Source organism: Phalacrocorax aristotelis, chromosome Z, assembly GCF_949628215.1.
Source record: "Phalacrocorax aristotelis chromosome Z, bGulAri2.1, whole genome shotgun sequence".
Lineage (NCBI taxonomy): Eukaryota > Metazoa > Chordata > Aves > Suliformes > Phalacrocoracidae > Phalacrocorax > Phalacrocorax aristotelis.
Window position 1 is genome coordinate 44538844 of NC_134311.1, and position 18868 is coordinate 44557711.

The 18868-nt window shown below is 40.9% G+C and overlaps 1 protein-coding gene across 2 annotated transcripts; it reads left to right on the forward strand.

Annotated features, from left to right (window-relative positions):
- Positions 1-515: 515 nt before the first annotated feature.
- Positions 516-16122, forward strand: LOC142050279 (interferon epsilon-like). Of its 2 annotated transcripts, XM_075078768.1 has the most exons (4): positions 516-6805; positions 6886-7040; positions 7329-13295; positions 14843-16122. In XM_075078768.1, exon 3 carries the CDS (start codon positions 12740-12742, stop codon positions 13292-13294), a length of 555 nt encoding a protein of 184 aa, XP_074934869.1. In that variant the 5' UTR covers positions 516-6805; positions 6886-7040; positions 7329-12739; the 3' UTR covers position 13295; positions 14843-16122. The 2 variants fall into 2 exon arrangements, with proteins under 2 accessions (XP_074934869.1, XP_074934870.1); XM_075078769.1 differs by having other exon boundaries at positions 8693-16122.
- Positions 16123-18868: the final 2746 nt, after the last annotated feature.

Sequence of the window (18868 nt, forward strand, 5' to 3'; positions counted from 1 at the left end):
TGTCAACCAACACCCCCAGGTCCTTCTCCACCGGGCAGCTTTGTCGCCACTCTTCCCCAAGCCTGTAGCGTTGCATGGGGTTGTTGTGACCCAAGTGCAGGAGCTGGCACTTGGCCTTGTTAACCTTGTACAACTGGCCTTAGCCCATCAATCCAGCCTGTCCAGATCCCTCTGTAAAGCCTTCTTACCCTTGGGCAGATCAACACTCCCACCCAACTTGGTGTCATCTGTCTCAATTATCTCTGGAAATCTAGGGGGGTGCATCTGTTGAAATACAGTGTTTCCTGATCAAGCTGCTATGCTGTAATATCTGCTTGCTCCTGAGTAGCTCTACAAACATCAGACAACGTGCTTTCAGAGCAACTCTGCAGTGTAGCTGAGATACAAAACTAGATGTTGATGCAAAGCTCATCTGTTTGCTTTCTTTGGTGTGGGAGTGAGAGAAAATAATTTGGGATTGCTTTTTTTTTCTCTTTATTCTTTCCCACAGAGAAGGAGTGGTCTGGGGGGTTGGTGTAGAGGGGTGGGTTGACTCAAAGTTGATGAGGGAAAAAGTCAGAAGTGAAGACTAGCCATTTCTTCCAACCAGTTCCTGAGTCTGTAATCCAGTCTGTAAACAATTCTGGTAGTGTGGCTTTATTTTGCTCACCAGGTTTTTAGGGATAGGTGTTGATTCCCTCACTTCAGAAGACTTTTTAAGGTGCTATAAAATGCAGGAAAAAATACTACTCCTTCACAGTCTAACAAAGGAGTTTAAAGGGAGAAATGTTCAGCTTTCACTCTCATTGCAGTATCACTCTCATTGCAGCGTGTCTGAACTCTGGACAAACATTTCAGTATTCTGGAGGTTGCTGGAAGTCAATGCAATGTTGCTAATATATCCTCCTTTCCCTCTGAGTCCCAAGGGAAACTCAGCATCCACAGAACAGACTTTCGTCTTGGTATGACTGGCTTTCTTTCTTCCCCCATATCACAGACTCACAGAATGGTAGGGGTTGGAAGGGGCCTCTGGAGATCATCTTGTCCAACCCTCCTGCTTGAGCAGGGACACCTACAGGTGGTCCAGGAGGACCTTTGCACCTAGCAACTTTATTGGGCTGTCTTCTAGATCAGCAAGTCTATTGCCTTCCATCTTCAGTAATTAGAGAGAAAAATGGGGGAGAGAAGCATTTCAGCCTTTTTTCTTGTTTGTCTTTTACATAAAGGCTAGCACACATGAAGCTGTATAGAAACAGAAGCTTGCTTCCGCTATGAGGACCACCACCCTGCGCAGCAAGTAGCCCTCACAGACACGCACCAGTTGGGCTTTGCTAGTACCATCTCTACACAGGACAACACAAAAAGCTTTCAAACAGAAAATGCTAGACAGGCAGGTGCCACGTCACTGCAACACCATCTGTTGAGGAGATTTAGCAGAGCAACCATCACTGAAATCTCAGCTTAAAAAAAAAAGCTTTTAATTACTCTGCTATCGTATGAAAACATTAACATCATGGAAAATGAAAGGTTTCAAAGAGTACTAACCTCACTGCAAACCTTTACTTTTAAGGAACTCAAGGAAAAAACAATCTGTCACTTACGAATAAGTGAGATGTAGGGAAATAGACAGGGATCGGTGACTGGAAGATCATGCGCTGTGATGGAAAGATAGACTCCTCCCCATATGAGTGGCAGGAACAGGAAGCGCAAGAGCTATATAGGCATGTGACGCAGTTAAATAAACGGACATTTTGCATCCACCATATTATGTCTGTGCATCAACTGTCCCCAGGGTGGGTAGAGCCCTCTGTCCCAGAGATGTGTGGCCCAAGATAAGTTCTCCCACAGAAGCGTACGGCAACAGTGAGAGAATGTAACTGTGTTCAGTTTCATGACAACATAGATGCTGATATCCCAGTCATTCCCAGAAAACATATTGCAACATAATCCTGCTGGAAGTCTTAACTGTTTTAAAATAGCAGCTGAACAATGCAACTATGCTACACCACTTAGTCTTATACTAGACTGGTACACAGCATACTACACTTTTTGCAGTCTTCCATTTCTAAAACTTCCTCAACTGTTGCCGTAAAAATACACCTACACTGCAAATTTAGGCATTTGTTCCAGATCCAAAGATCATATTTTCACAATAAAAGTATATTCTGGATTTCTGGTTTGCTTTTTAAAACTAGACACACAGATCTTAGTGGAATGTTGTTGACCTCTCCTGTTTGGAACACCAAAACAATTTCCTTTCAGATAAGAGACGCCTACAAATAATTACAACTAGGTGCCTAGTTACATTCTTTGAAATCTCCTTGTACCTCTTGCCTTAAACAATTTCCTAATCTGTGTATAGAATCACAGACTCACAGAATGGTAGGGGTTGGAAGGGACCTCTGGAGACCATCTTGTCCAACCCCCCTGCTTGAGCAGGACACCTAGAGCAGGGGGCACAGGAATGATTCCAGGTGGGTTTTGAATGTCTCCAGGGAAGGAGACTCCACAGCCTCCCTGGGCAGCATGTTCCACTGCTCTGTCACCCTCACAATAAAGAAGTTTTTTCTCATATTGAGGTGGAACTTCTTGTGTTCCAACTTGTGCCCAATGCCCCTTGTCCTGTCATTGGGCACTATTGAAAAGAGCCTAGTCCCATCGTCCTGACACCCACCCTTTAGACATTTGTAGGTATTTATGAAATCCCCCCTCAGTCTTCTCTTCTCCAGGCTAAACAAACCCAAGTCTGTCAGCCTTTGCTCATAAGGCAGATGCTCCAGCCCCCTGATCACCTTGGTAGTTCTCTGCTGGACTTGCTCAAGCAGTTCTACATCCTTCTTAAACTGGGGTGCCCAAAACTGGACACAGTACTCCAAATGTGGTCTCACTAGGGCAGAGTAGAGGGGGAGGATAACCTCTCTTGAGCTGCTGACCACACTCCTTTTAATGCATCCCAGGATACCATTGGCCTTCTTGGCCACAAGGGCACATCATTGCTGGCTCATGGTCAATGAGGTCAATGCTGAAGGTTTTTTTTTTATTGTTCTATTTTACTGGCTTTGTACTAGTTAGCAGTTACAATTTGTGACTTATGTTCAATAGAGGCAAACCTTTTTTTTAATGAGCCTGCCCTATTCTTGTGCTCTTTGTCATGCGTAAGTTCACTGCTACTATAAAAACAAGCAATGGAATTGCACTTCTTTAACCAGCACAGTATTTGCTTTGCTAGTTCCCCTTGAACAAGTTTGTAGGCAGCAATTTTACCAGGGGATTTCAACTTTCTTTAATTCCAGGATATGGAATTTAGCACAGAAGCACTATAATAAGATGCTGCCAAGTCTGCCAGCCCAGCTGTGCCCCACTCAGGAGAACTGGTAGCATTTTCACAAGTATTGTGGTAATTATTATTATGATAGGCCTCAGACTACAAAAGTCTTGTAGTCAAGTATTAAAATTCTGTCTATCCTTAGCTGTGTCAAAATCTAACCTAGAAAATACATATACTTATTTTCAAGGACATTTTTATCTCAACAGTTGTTCCAAAATATCAGAAATTTGTGAAAATAAAAAGGATAAGGAAGGTCAGGTGCATGGTAAATCCTCCGCAACTTCAGAGAAACTTGACTTTGTTTTCCTGTAACTTTGCTTGACTCTATCCACCTTTAGGTTATCTGATTGCTGACATTCTTAAATGTTCCTTCTTTCTATGTGATTTAACACTTGGCATATTTGTGCACTCTGTTTTTGCTTACATGCAACTACTGCCTGTAGAAGATTTTGTTGACTTCTGCGTGAACTATCATGAAGAGTAGTCAGAAGCAGAAATACAAACAACTGTGTGGATGCAGGGATTGTTCATCAAACATGTTGTTGATTTGCTTTTGCTTTTGCTTTTGCTTTTGTTTTGTTTTAGTTTGTTTGGTTTCTGGGGGGTTTTTGGTTTTTTTTATAAGTCTAACCACTACTTGTTCTAGGCATGTGTCAGTGTCATTTTATATGTGGATTAATACATTTTGTGGCTTCAAAAAATGTTCACTTTAAAAAAAAATATATAAACAGTCTAATACTGAACTGGAAGACTGTATTCTAGCTGTGTGATGTCCACCAGATCCCATTAAAGATTCCAAATCTTTCTGGAGCTCCTCAGCATACAACTCATTTACTTGGGCTAGCCAAACAGATTAAGAAATCATTAAAAAACTGAACTCATTATAGCAGTGCACTTCCAAAGACCTTTGCTGTCTCAAAGACACTAAAATATGTAGAGAAAAACAGAGCTCCACCTACTTTTCAAGAGAGTGGAATGCTGATTTAAGTTGGATTTTATTTTAATAACTGCTCATACTATTTTGAAGACAAAATTAAGAAACTTACTTGGGCTTCTTGTACCACTTAAAAAGAGGGTTGTGGGGTTTTAATGTTAAAATAACATTTATATGATGTGACAATGTTATAGGAAAATGAAAACTAAGTTTGCCCTATTTCAATTTGCCATGTAACTCACCATTAAAAAACTAAAATAGCTGGTGCAACCACAGAGCCACCTGCAAACACTTTACTTCTGGTTACCAGCCAGAGATGAGAGGCTAGTCATGCATACAGTGTGCTTACGCTACCTCAGAAGGTTCAGATGCCAAGTTAAGAGACAGCACTGCAGGTAGCATTGATTTATTTTTTTAGGTACTGGGGCTCAGTACATAACAAATTCCCAAGCTGCACAAAACTCTTCAAAAGAAGGAAGGAGAAACCTTTGTAGGGAAAAAATTTTTCCCTCTATGATTCTTACTTTTGATGAGAGCTTGCTCTATTTCCTGACAGACAAACACACAGGACTTTATCCCTTCCAAAAGCTTTATAGTAGCTTCAGATGTGTATTTTTTATGTGTGCATTGCAGTAACTGAGGAAAACCATATGTAACTCATCTCAAAAGTGTAACAAGGCTTAGCTAGAAATTGCCTTAAAATCACTGTGTATGCTTTTAAAACATCAAGTTCTATGTATTGCAGTAAAATAGCTTGTTCTGTGCAAAGCAGATTGCAAGATTATTCTCTGCACTTTTTAAAGGGATGTTCAAATAATGAAAAGCCTAAGAAGTTATTAATTGACTTGGTTGCAACTTTTAATTTAGAGGGTTATGGGAGCAGTCATCATCTCCTTGGTTTCTTGATTAAAGATAATATCAGATGGAAAGGAAGGTCCCTTATGATATGTCTACAGTAGCCAGTAATATGCTCCAACAGGACCAGAACCTATTACATGGAAGTAAGTGAGTGAAACAGCAGATTATGGGGACCTGATGACATTGGATGTATTTCAGCACTGTTTTAACCATGAACTGTCCCAAGTTTGATCCCATGAACTGAATGCCTCTTAGCAGTTGTAGCATTACCTTTGTATGATTTAGTTTGTATGTTTTAGACAGGAAATCCAGTTCATGCATTCAGATATTTTCTTTTTCACTCCAGCTGTGACAGCAAAAGGGAATGCTTATTTTCCCTTCTTCTCTGCAGAGGACAAGATTCAAAGAACAGAAATACTGTCTGAAGCAGCCCTTGGATCAGGCAAGAGCAAAGACCTCCATCCACCCTCCATTCCTGTTTCCTGGGGGCTCTCTAGGAATGCTAAGCATTGCCCAGGAGACACAATGTGTGGCACCTAGCACAGGACCCAAGAAGGCTTGGGGGCTCAGATGCACTGGTTCCCAGGGGAGCTCCTAGGGGAGCCAGTGCTGGCCCTCAGCCACACCCCAGCTCTCCCCAGGTCAGGGCCCATCTCCTGGGAGACTTCCAAAGGCCTGTCTTCTGCCCAGGGCCTCTGCGCTGGCAGCTCCCACCTGCCTCAGACCACATGTCATGGAGACAATGCACAACAGGGCTCTGTCTTTTTCCTCCCTAAGGCTCACACAGTCTCAGGTGGCCCAGGTCATGACCCAGAAAGGGCCTGTGTGCTGCAGGAGAGCTCTTGAGAAAATAAAAGTTCAACACTGCTTTGCTCTGCAAAGTCCTGTGGGATGCACCCACATAGCTCCTTTGCATGAGAGCTGGAGGAGGCGATGCTGGCTCGACTGCACCAGGTTGGGGACAGCAGGCTGCCCTGCTCTGGGCATGACTCTGCCCAAAAGGTTTCTTCCAGGAGCTTGAATCAAAAGTTTGGATGAATGCTCACAGGCTGAGAGCACCTGACCACAGGGCGGACAGGTTTCTCAGGAAAGATGCCTGAGATCTTCCCGTTCCCTGTTGTCTCCCCCAGGTACACTAGGGCATGGTGTTAGAGCCAAGTGAGATGTGAGGAGAAAAAGGCTGCCTGTCACCCCATGTTAAGGCAGGGTCAGCAAGGCTGGGAAAAATCAGTCTGTGTTACACAGAGACACCTTTCTGCCTCTGACAGCACAAGGAAATGCTGAATTTCCATTCAGGTCATTCACAAAGAGGTTTGAACAATATTGGTCTCAGTATTAAGCCTTGAGATAAACCATCACTGACTGGCCTCCAGCTGGGCTTTGCTTTGTTGATTGCAACTTTCTGGGTATCATTGTTCAGCTATAATTCAATAAACCTTTCTGTCCACTTATCTAACTCATACAGCTTGTCTATGATGATGTTACAGGACGCAGTGTCAAAAGCCTTACTAAAGTTGAGGAAAACAATATCCACTGTTGGATCCACTCTCTCCTCAGACACCAAGCAAGGCACCACCCTGTAGAAGGCTATCACATTGATTAAGCATGATTATCCCCTTCATAAATCATAGTGATTGATCCTGATAATTTTCTTGTCCTTCATGTTTTCCAGGGTTAGTTGCTCCATCAACTTCCCAGAGACTGAGGTGAGGCTAACCAGTCTGTAGTTCCCCAGACCTTTCTTCTTGTTTTCTTGATTATAGGGGTGACATCTGCTTTCTTTCAGTCTTCAGGAACCTATCCCAGTTGCCATGACCATTCAAAGATAATTGAGAGTGATCTTGCAGTGACATCACCCAGCTCCTTCAGCACTTGTCCCATGGAATTAATGTATGCCCGCTTCGTTTAAGTGCTCCCTAACCTGATCTTTATCTACTGAGGGTAAGTCTTCTGTGCACCAGACTTTCCTGTGGGTCTCAGGGGCCTGGGATTCCTGAAATCTGGAAATCTGGTTTTACCAGTAAATCCTGAGAAGGGAAGGCACAGAGTACCTTGGGCTTTTCCTTGTTTTTTGTCACCAGGGCCCCCGACCAATTCAGCAGCAGGCCCATGTTTTCCCTAGTCTTTCTTTTGCTGTTTATGTTTTTTTAGAAATCATTCTTGCTGCTTTTCACATTTCTTGCCAGATTGAACTGAAGGGGAAGTCCTGACCTATCGTTTCGCTTGTAGGGAAGCAGGGCTGTCTCAGGGAAACAAGTGGGGTTCACCAGTCAACACAAGTGTGGATTGGGCAAAATTGGGCTCCTCCCAATGTAATCTACTTGGAGCAGCAGCTGGATCCACCCAGTGAAAGCAGAGTGCCTCTCCACCCAAACTACTTCAGTGGCTGAGGCAAAGTCCACCTGCCAGAGGGTCTATCTTCACCAAACAGCCGCTACCTCTCCCCATATGCCCTGTATCCCTCAGCAATCATGGTGACTCTCCACTGGACTCAGTCCCATGCATCAGTGTCTGTCCTGTGCTGGGATCCCAAAATAGGAGCTGGGCTCCCAGGAGTGGTCTCACCAGTGACAAACCACAGGGCAGGGTCCTGTCCCTGGACTGCTTACTGCACCCTTGCTCATGCAGTCCATTCTTTGCTGCCCAGGCGCATGGCTACCTTGTGACCATGTTGGCCACAGGACCTAGAACTTTTTCTCCAGAGCGTCTCCCAGTCTCAATGGCTCCACAAGACTGCTCTCAGCTCATGGGAGCTGTGCTGGACACTCTCCAGATGACCGGCCCCAGTTTAGCTGCAAGGAAAATGACAAGAAATGCCACAAAGAGGAAAGAGATCACCCACATGGAAATGGCATGAAGACTTTAACAAGGCTCTTCATTCCTGCACCTTTTGTATTCATTGCATCTCAAGCAAGACTTCTCTAAGAAGGGAAGAGGCACCATCACACTCCCCCTTTCATCTTTCCTCACCCATTTGTGCCCAATGTTACTAGCAGACAATCTCCTGCTACCTCCTGGTAGAAAGAAAACTTTCCTTCTCCTCCTCCTCCCTCACCAACTTTCCTGTGATGCTTGTGCCAAGGGAAGGTGGATTCTGGCAAAAGCCAGGGCCAATTTGCAAAACCACATCACTTCAACTCACAGCTGACAGATCTGCACACATCCTCCAAAGTATCAGAGAGGAGGGCACAGGAATCAGGATAGGTAGATGGCCCCATACCAAACTGCTGGAGTGGGCAGGAGGAGCACCCTCATTGCTGTAGGTCCTCCCTGGTGCCCTGACCCTCCCTGGTCAACCCTGCAACTGCAGGAGGCAGCAACATGGCCCTGCCCTTCTCCACCACAACTGTCACTATTCTGCCTTTGCTTGCAGCAGAGCAAAGTCAACAAGCACAGCTTGAAGCTTCTCAGCCACCTGGGCAAGACCTCCCTCACCACGTCATGTGCTGAATGTCAGCTAGAGAAGGGCCTGGGGCAGTGTGGCAGCTAGGGGAGGATAGGCCATGAGTGCCTGAAAGGGAACTCGCCTCCCCATCTCCGGAATGTGGCCCCTTTAAAATGCCTGTGAGGCTGCAGCTGTTTTCTTCTCCCAGCTGTTTCTGCTCAGCAGCCTGTCTCTCTGCACTGGCTTCTTCATATTCCTCCAGCCCAAGCCTCCACCTCCACACTCAGCTGCCTTGGACCTTTTCTCTCAGGGGATGCTGTCCTGTGTTGGTCACCCTTGTGATGCCAGAGAAGGGAGAATTCCAAACCTGGCCTATGAACGCATGCTACCAACCCTGTCCTGACCTGCCAAAGTGGTGTGAGCTGGCTCCTGCTGCTTGTCTGTGTAACTGTAAAACTTACAAATGCTTCACATATTTGCCCAGTTCCTTATGTATTTGCCTCATATTTTATGTTATCAGAGTTATATTTATATGCATTTAATATTTCCCATTTTTATTTCATAAGCTCAAGTATTTTTTATGACCTTTGTCATGGCATTCTCTAAGTCTGCCTTCATACTGTTTAGATTTCATAAAAATCACTATTCCCATACAAACCTAATTTTGAAAATGTCTGGTATTTTGGGATAAACAGAAGCATTTGAAAAGCATTTTTAGCTTGGGCACTTGTGGTTTTTCTCATTAGAAAATGAATGTAAGAGATCCTCCATTTTAAGAAGGCAGCTGCTACTCAATAGTCTGGTAATTCTTTAGGAATTCACGTATTAAAAAATGAATGCCATGTGTATTCAAGAGTTTAAAGTCTTAGCACTCTTTCAGAGTAAATGCCCATCCAACATGATAAATCATGTGATATTTCCAGGAAAACATCCAAAGAATGTATCTATGCCCAGTGGTTTTGACAGTTCGCATCACCAGATTTAAGAGCTTCAATGAGGGCAAAAAGACAGCCCCAGTGTGTGCTGATCTCCACTCCCAGTAATTTAGTTCTGTACAAAAGATACTGCAGGTTCAGCTCCTTTTTAAGCAGAAAAAAAGGTCCTGACAATGTTTTTATATAGTTTTATAATTAAGGTAAAAAACTTTTAGTGACATAAATGGAAATAGTAATATTTTTACTTCCATGCTTCTAAAAAGTAGATTATAATAATACCCCTTTGCTGCTACTTCACTGAGGACTGCTCCGTTAAATTTATTTTCTGGTAAACTGAATTTGTACCACTTAGGGATTTTAAAATTATTAATTAATACCCTATTTCTAAGATTGTGCCTCTTGAAACAATATTTTGCAAAAGCAAGCACGCACTGCCCAAATGGTTTCAGTGAATTACTCAGTGTAAGATAAAACAGTTACTTGGATTGGGACAGGTCAACAGGATGCCAAGAAATGGTCTGTGGAGATGGGAAGGTCACATGGCTATCTTAACTTCTTAATGCAGACTATAATAGTGATTGTGAATGAAATTGTAGCCTATGAGCTAAATTAACTGTGCTTTAATCACATAAAATTGAACACGGTATTTGTCTCCATGGCAGATTTTGTAGGGAAAAAAACCCATAAATTTCTCAGCTTTATCCATCCATGTCGAGTGATTCCAGCTATAGTGTTAAACCTGTACTATCCCATTTTTGACCAACACATGGACACTTTTGGCTGCTCCTGCTTTTGTCCATCACAGCATGAGGCTTGTACCTGGCCAGCCACATGGTCTTAGGATAAGAGCAAAGAATCCAGTCTTGCCTGTATTTGAAGTCTTTGCCTAATAAAACTAGTAACAAAGAAATTAGTTAGATGTATAAGGGAGAGGACTGGCAAGTTACAGCTGTGATGGAAAGCATAATGGAGAAAAACTTTTTTCTTTTAACATAGGCAGTGTCAAGCTAGCTGGGGAGGAAGCTATCTTGTGCAGGCACAAACTGACTCTATTTGGACTCTTGTGGCATGTTAAGTGAATTAAAGGAGTGAAGAAACGGATAGCTAGAGCAGTGAAGTGTTGAGATGAACTGGTTATTTTGATTTAGGAAAGCTGGTGTAAGGTTTTATGAAGTGATTTAACATAGGGTAGTTATCAGAGGCCAAAAGAATTCCCTCACACTGCTCTATTTGCCAGCATATGCTTAGGTTGAACTTAGACTTACGCTTTGCTTTGGTGCCTGAGATAAAAGAACCCATGTTCTAGAGATAACCCAGTTATCTCTTCCAGTCATTACTTTTAATGAACTGTTTGTTTCTGAATTAAGATGACATGGGGAGACTGTGTCCTGGAGCATACAATGGTACTATGCTTTGCATATGCAATAATCAAGAAACTGGCTGAGTGGGGAAGAATAATTTGTTATTATTTAAAACAAAATGATGACAACAAAAAAATCAACACAAAAAAACACACACAAAAAAAACAAACTCAAAAGCAACACCCCAAAACAACCAAAAACCTGAAAGGCTAAGTCAAGGGTAGCTGTTCTGTGAGGAGGAGTGGACAACTGATCTGTTAACACAGAAAACAGAATAAAACACCTGAACAATCTCTGTCTTTGTAAGGATTCTGGAAGATACAACCTTCTGGTTTTCCCCTCTGTAATGTTTGTAACAAAACCCATGATGGCATCTCCAGCTCTTCATTGAGAGGGAAACATGTAAAAAACTAATTTGCAAGAAGAAAGAAAGAACTTGTATGTCTGGGAGATAAAATGAATGTGAAGTTTACCTGTTTAAATCAGTAGAAGGATTAAGCTTATGTAATGATTACAGTTTGACAGAAATACTTGTGTATAATTTATGGAAATAGCTGTAGCAGTATTTAATATTTTTCTTTAACTAAACACAGATTTTATTAATTTCATTGTATATCTATTGTATATGCGTATATCCGCTACAATGTTATTTGTTTACCTTCTAAAGCTGTATTTTTGCAAAAGCGATACATCTCCATGGTAATTTTGTAGCTAGCACAATAATGCACTTCAGGCCAGGTTTTCCAAAATAGTAAACATTCCCACTAAGTGAAAAGATTTGGTCCCATGTTACGCATTTTATGTCCTGCTTTGGTTGTTCTTACTCTTTTTATTTAATACTGTCATATGTGATAGGGGATTCATTTTTTCCTCACACTGGCAGTACATCCAATTCAAGTTTGCTTAAACAACATTAGGGCATCCAAGCAGTTTGCTCATGTGAATAATTGCACTCAACTTGGTTCATGACTTTTTAAAGCCTCCCAAATACCTATGTGCTGAACACAAAGGAAGCCCTAAAACAGTATCGTAAATCTGCTTAGAGTGACTACCATACTGGTAATGAAGCCAACCACACAGCAATGGGTGTAATAACAGAACAAAAACACAGAACCAGGTCTTGAACTAAAAAAAAAACCTGTTTATCTAACCTCTTCATCAAGACATAATCACCTGCAGAGAATTGCCTTTGCAATGACATATGTTTACACAGAAGGCTGGGGAGACAGCAATATGATAGTTCAAAACTAGCTTTCAACAAAATAAAATCAAAGACAGGAGCCATATTTCCTAATGTGCTGTGAATAGCCCCAACCTCCTCTGTTATATGGCTGACCCTACTTCTGATCTTAATAAATAAAGGGAGTTCTGACTCATATTTACAAGAAGTGAGTAGTGAAATAAAGGTGAGGAGAAAGAAAATATTTTTGCTGAATGAAAATAAGTAGAGAAAGTTTAACTGAATTTTGCAAGTATAAATTGTGCTGAGGGGACAAGCAGCAGTATTCAGCAGGTCCCTGACCCATCAAGAGTGTTATTTTATTTCAACATGTTACTCCACTGCTAAAATATTAAGAAACTAAGGATATTTCTGTAACATTTTCTTTTAAAGTCTTATTATACTTCCTGTAGAATTTTTGAGGGAGAGGGAACAGCTAATCTAAGACATATATAACATTCTAATATCCAGCTGAAATAAAAAGAAAGTGGCAAAAAAAAAAAAAACCAAAACAGACAATGAAGTCATAAGGCAGAAAATGAAAGTGGTAAGTATCAAAAGCATACACAAGGGGGAAAACCTTAAAAACCAAAAAATGATGAAAGAAAACTTCTCGTACAGAATAATTAAATTTCAAGATTTTGAAGAAACAGGAGCTTACAAATTACTTTCAAAGCATCCCAGCCTGTCTCTCAGAATTTATATACAGGAAAGAAGGTACGTAAGAGCTTATCTTTATCATGAATGCTTTTGGCTTGGTACAAATTGGCTTCATAATGTTGTGCACCACCACCATCTCCAGTCTTCAGTGCAATCATCTGCCTTTACAGCAAAGAAAAGTGATTGAGAACAGCCTGCAACTTTTGGACAGAATGGGCAAAAAGTTTCCTCAACAATGTCTAAGAGAGAAAAAGTCCTTCAGATTTCCTGAGCAGGTTCTAAAGCCCAGGCAGAAAGAGGTTGTCAAAGTGGCCATTGAAGAGATCTTCCAACACATCTTCTATATCTTCAGCAAAAATCTGACAGTAGCTGCTTGGGATGGGACAGCTTTAGAACAATTCCAAAATGGACTTTATCACCAAATTGAGCAGTTGGAGGCATGTGTAATCAAGAAGCAGACCCACTATTTTCGGAGTAAAGAAGTCAACAGGCTGAAACTGAAAAAGTACTTCCAAAAAATAGACTGTTTTCTTAAAAACAAACAACACAACCTGTGCTCCTGGGAGATCAGCCGTGCAGAAATGAGGAGATGTCTTCAACTGATTGATAAAGTCATAAGGAAGCTTAACAACTAAGGTACAAAGATTTTGACTTAACTTAGCTTTGAAAATATTTCTATTTATTATTTTTTTCTATGATCTATCTTGCGGCAGTGCTTCCAGTTCATTCTCATTGTATTTAAATAATTATGATGCTGAATTTTATTTTTGCAAATGTAATGCATTATTCTATGCAAGCAAATTTCTCCCTTAGAAAACAAGGTGTCTGCACTAGCTATAAATTAATCTATATGACTTTTCAGTGGGAGTTACTCCATAGGAAGGGATTGCAATCTTGTAACAGATAGTGTCATCCTATGGTGTTTTCTGCTAAGAAAATGTGCTGCTACTTTCCATCTCTATTTCACCTACAGATAGAGAATCATATCTACTGAATGGAGTACACATCCCGCACCTTACAGGAATTGCTAGATTTGTACTGATTGTGACTGCATAAAAATAAAGTAGTATATTGTTTATTTAAGTGGTCCTGGCTTAGGTTGAGATCATTAATTAGTCTTTCAAAGTTTGTATGCTCTTTTTCAAGAATGTATATATTTTTTTACATTCCAGTCATTCTAACATTTGCTTTGTTCAAAGAAGTGAAGTGATTCTAGAAGGAATTGTATACTGAGGATATTGTTTGCAGTAGCTATGGCTTCTGCAATAACTTCTCAGTTGGACATTGTTACTTTTAACTGAAGTGTCTCCTTTATCTATCTGGAGGAAATGCTTTTTTCCCTTCTTGCTGTGTTTCCAATTAACTTCTTTCACAGATTATTTGAAATAACTTCTCTATATAAAAGTATCCTAAAGCCACATCTGCCTGTGGCATATCTTACTTGATCATGGACATATTCATCCTGGCTACTGCAACCTCATATATCATTATTCAGTGCTGTGTCTTATTGCTGCATGAAATTGTCTGCCTCTTGCCCTTTGCTCACAAATTGACCCACAGCAACATATAGCCCTTGTAATTCCAATGAATTTCCCTTCCAAACCACACAGCCTTGAGTAATAACTGCAATATAATAAAAATCTTTAAAATGACTTGCAAAAATCCACTAATTTCTGTGAGGTCAAGCCTGGATTTACCCTTGGGAAATTGTCCCTGGGTAACTCTACTTCAGATGGTTGTATTTTCCCTAGTCACTTTCTGTATGTTAGTAAGGGGGGAAACACAGGTCTATCCAGGCTCTGTTACCTATTGAATATTGGCAAAAAATTGGTTCAGAAAAAAAGACAACTTCAAAAAAAAGCTATTTCATGTGGTCAAGCCTGAGGTACATTCAGCACAGGCTTCTGGGTCTGGCATAAAGAAGGAGAGGAGAACGAGCATGGCTGTGAGTCCCAAGAGAGGGTGATGTTAGTCCCAGAGGACTGAAATTACTAGAGGTTAGCTTAAGCATCAGGCGAAGAACCACTTTAAAGCCTTCCCTGGTTTCCAGCCAGTCAGAAGAGTATCATTCAAAGGGGTGATAACAAAAACATAAATCTAAACAAAAAATTAACTGGTAAGAAAAATAAAAATGGTATACCAGATATCAGGTACCGTATGTATGACACAGGTCTCTTTTGCAGGGTGTACATGCTCTTCTCTCTACCACTCATGGATGCAAGCTACAGAATTGATGAGAGACATGGGTATCAAGTCTGAAGCTGAAATACCAGAAATAAAACCAGCTGACAACTTCACCATGATCCTGAACAACAGAAAAAAACAAATAAACAGAGCAAAATATTAGAGCCTTTTTTCTCCCTGGCCACAAGTATTACAGCAAAATGTATGTTTCTTGGACTTTTTATTTAACAGCACTTGAAATGGCCTCACTGCAAGACTGTTTCAAACCTTATTTCTGCTGCTTGTTTTGGTTTTGTACTTCTTCAAGCCTGTACAATAAAGGCACATTCAGCCTACTTAACTTTCTGGTTCTGATATCCTAAGTGGCTTCTGCAATGCATTAAACTGTTATTGAAATGCCCTTATTTTTACTGAAACTTGGGAAATAGCAAGAAATATTTTCACCTGCTCTCTCATGAAGAAGACCAGTTTTTATTGTCTGCACTGGGAATGTGTTAATTCATAGCCCACTGATTGGTCAGAAACCCTGATACCATGAAGGTTTCTTTTTAGTTCATAACCATCCTTGAAGAATCTCATCGCTAAATAAGTTTTGACATGTTTCAGTCAACAAGGTACCTTGCTGTGAAGGAAGAAAACAGAATGGACGCTAGAGGGCAAAGTGAGATTATAGACAAGTGTAAGAATTGTAGGGGAATATACATGTATTTTGGCAAGCCGGTGTTTCAGTTCTTTAGAAGAATGCTGCTTATTGGTAAACTGCTGTTGGGTTCACAGAACGGATTTTAAAGAAGAATGAACTATCCTTAAAAGAAACAAGAAGATCTCAGAGATGCTGAACAGGAGCTCATAATCCAGTGTTTGATTTCAATTACTTGGCCATCTGTGAGGTAATAGAAATTATTTGTACTGAGACAATGTCTAGAAGACCCATTTAAAGATGGGAACCCTGGAATAGACATTGTTGCTGAACAAATTAAAAGGAAAAATAAAACAGCAAACTAATATATCTTTGTTCTATTCTTACTTTTTAAAGAAAGGTAAAGAGTCTTTAAAGTAAAGGAAGAAAGCTGAAGAGTCAGAAGATTCTCTCTTTTCTGCTTGCCATTGTAACATTGTGAAGAAAATTGTACTTTATCACTGTCATATTACTAGCTCAGCTGTATATGATGCACCTGGCTAACTGAAACCCTCTGCTATTTCTTCTAGTTAGTACTTTTCTAGAAGTTAAACAGATGTAGCAAAATACAGTTTTTGACATAAATTATTTTCAAATGGAAATGAATAAAATAATGAGTGTGTAATCTCAAATCCCAGTTGAAAATTTAACATAGACAAAAAAAAATCCTTCCAAGATGGGACTGCTTGTAGACTAAAAAGTTTCATAACTTCTTTCATAAGACTCGTGTACCAGTGATGTGCAACATGGATCCCAGTCACAGTTGTGGCTGTTCTTATGGCTAGTCTCACAGCACCTTCTTTACATGTGCTGTGCTGCACTTTTTGGGAAACTGCACTAAAAGTGATAAGAGTTTCATCTATGCAGAGTGTGTTTTCTGGAGTGGATTTATGGGACTGGGGGTCAAGTGCTTTGTATTCCACAAGAAGCTTCAGAATAGCTACAGCAGAATTGAAGAATATTTATTCCAGATTTTACTCTGGAAAAAATTATTCACAAGTCACAGTCAACTACAGCTGTCCAAAGCAATTCTTCCATGGGTTTGGCCTGTGCCGTCAGGGTGGGGGGAAGGAAGCAAACCCAAACCAGGGAAAGAAACAAAAGCAAAGCAAAACAGACAAAAGCCTGTGGAAATAACTCCAAATTATCATCCATGATTAGCTCTTGTTTCTAGGAGGGACACCTGTGAACTCCTTCAGAGAAGCCATAGGGAAGTTACAGCGGTGGCTGTGATGGAGCAGGCTGACCAACACCAGCATTGAGTGGTGTGGGCTGGAGAGGAGCTCAGGAAGCACTCATGGGAAGAGAGGCTCATAGGCTGCGGCATCCTGCCAGTCCTCACCCCTTCCAACCCAGCCTGCCCCTTGTGAGGGGTAGCCCTAAACTCTTTTCCCTCTCCCAGTTGTGGAAGAATGCTGGGTCCTTCCAGGGAGCAACCAGAGGGGCAACCAAGAAATTAGGGTGACAAAGATACAGAATAAATCTTAAAAGAAAATGTCAGTCCTCAGTTTTGACTGGCAGAATGAATTTACTGTGCTTTAGAAATTTAATGTAAACCAAAAAATTGTCAACAAAGCAAGTAAGATTGCATTTGATACTTTCCAGTAAAATGACTGTGACTTTTAACATCCAAAAACCTTTCTAGTAATCCTCATATAGGCAAGCATGCATCATTAATATCAGCGTTTCCCACATTTCTACTGACATCAAGAAATCCTGGTAAGGTGCAAGAGCTTCTTCAGTGCTGAGGATTCCTAGAGGAGCAAAGTATGACAGGGAAAGTGAGGCCAATCTTTCTTCTCAGCCTGCAGACATGCCAGTGCCACGACCCGGTCTGCAAACTGGAGGGCAGCTGCAGTGGGGCGTCCCCACTGCAACAATGCACCACCAAGCCCACCTTGTTTCCAAACACAATTTAGGGTCTTAATTATTTGTGTCTTGGATGAATTCCTTTTCTCTCTGTACAACATTAAAATCGAAATCTCCAGCTCACGTGAACAGGCAGCCCTCTGTTTTAATTTCGGGGGGCTGAGGACAAAGTAATGGTAAGTGATGAGTAGATGAGCACAGAGGAATTCACTTCCTGCCTCAGTTCCCTTCACAAGAGGAAGCAAGGTTGATTCATTTTCTAAGACCACCCTTCTTGAGCACAGGTGCTTGCAATCAGGATCCTAAAACCATACTTTACCGTCAGCAAAGAAGAATTTGGTCTTCTAAGCAAATAATACAATCTGCATTTGAAGGTGTGGAAGTAAACACAGTTAACACTCCCCTTTACAAAATAGTTGTTAAAACACGGTAACATATTTGCAAAGTCAAAATCCACACTAAGGAGATTGAATACTGAGATTTCAAATAGCATAGCTGCCTCCTGCACACCAGTTACCACATTTACTCCCTGTAGCTCCTGCTGTTGGCTGTATTCCTGAGGTTTCTTATCTTAGCAGGACATAACCTACACAACTTCCTCTAGACTTGGAGTACTGTGTGTTACAGGTCATTTTCCCAGAAAAAAAATATCTTGACAGACATATTTATATAAGACAGAAGGTTTTCCTTCTACCAAAAAAAAAAAAAAGGCCTGTTTGACTTAAAATATTTTTTAAAATATTGCTGCTTTTAAGCAATTCATATACTTCCTCTTCAAGTTGTTTTTGCTGGTCTTCATTTTTTGAGAAAAGCTCACATTGGCTGTAACAGATATTTTCTTATGATTATAATTTTTTGAGAGTTAAAAATAAGCTCTTGCTGCTTGTAGTAGAACTCATGCTGTTGTCCTCGGGACAAGAGTTAAATCCTGTCAGAGCGACTCACATGTATTTAAAAAGGGTTTGTACAGAATGTGATTTCTGGTCACTAGAAATATTTCAAGATACTAAAACCTTAATTTTCTCTCTTCTTTTTTTCTTCTTCTTTCACTGTGTTCCCCCAAGAAAAATAGGGCACATCTCCATGTCCTTCCCAGTTCCTCATAACAGGGTAATGGTCACTATTTGTGCAAACCATTAAAATCCTAGAAAATGTCAGAAGCTATTACTCAGCTTCTCTTATGAGTAAGTTGGCAAAGGCTAACACTTAAAAAAAAGGAAATGTCCCAGCTCATCAAGCCGTAATTCCTCCTTATTATTGTAGCGGCATATTTGATGGGCCTGTGGGCCTCATCCAGCCATGAAACTGAGTGCAGTCAACTGCATAGAGAGAGGCACAGAGATATTAGAAGCATGACTCATTTCAGAACTGGGTATGTCTTTGATGTTTAGTTAATCCTTTCACTGCTCTCCTAGCAAAACTGGTGAATTTCCCACTCTGCTGAAAAAAGGCTGGCTGGCAATGAGAAGGAAGGACA

Coding starts and splice junctions, on each gene's coding strand:
- LOC142050279 (XM_075078768.1), top strand. CDS start 12,740: ATGAATGCTTTTGGCTTGGTACAAATTGGCTTCATAATGTTGTGCACC.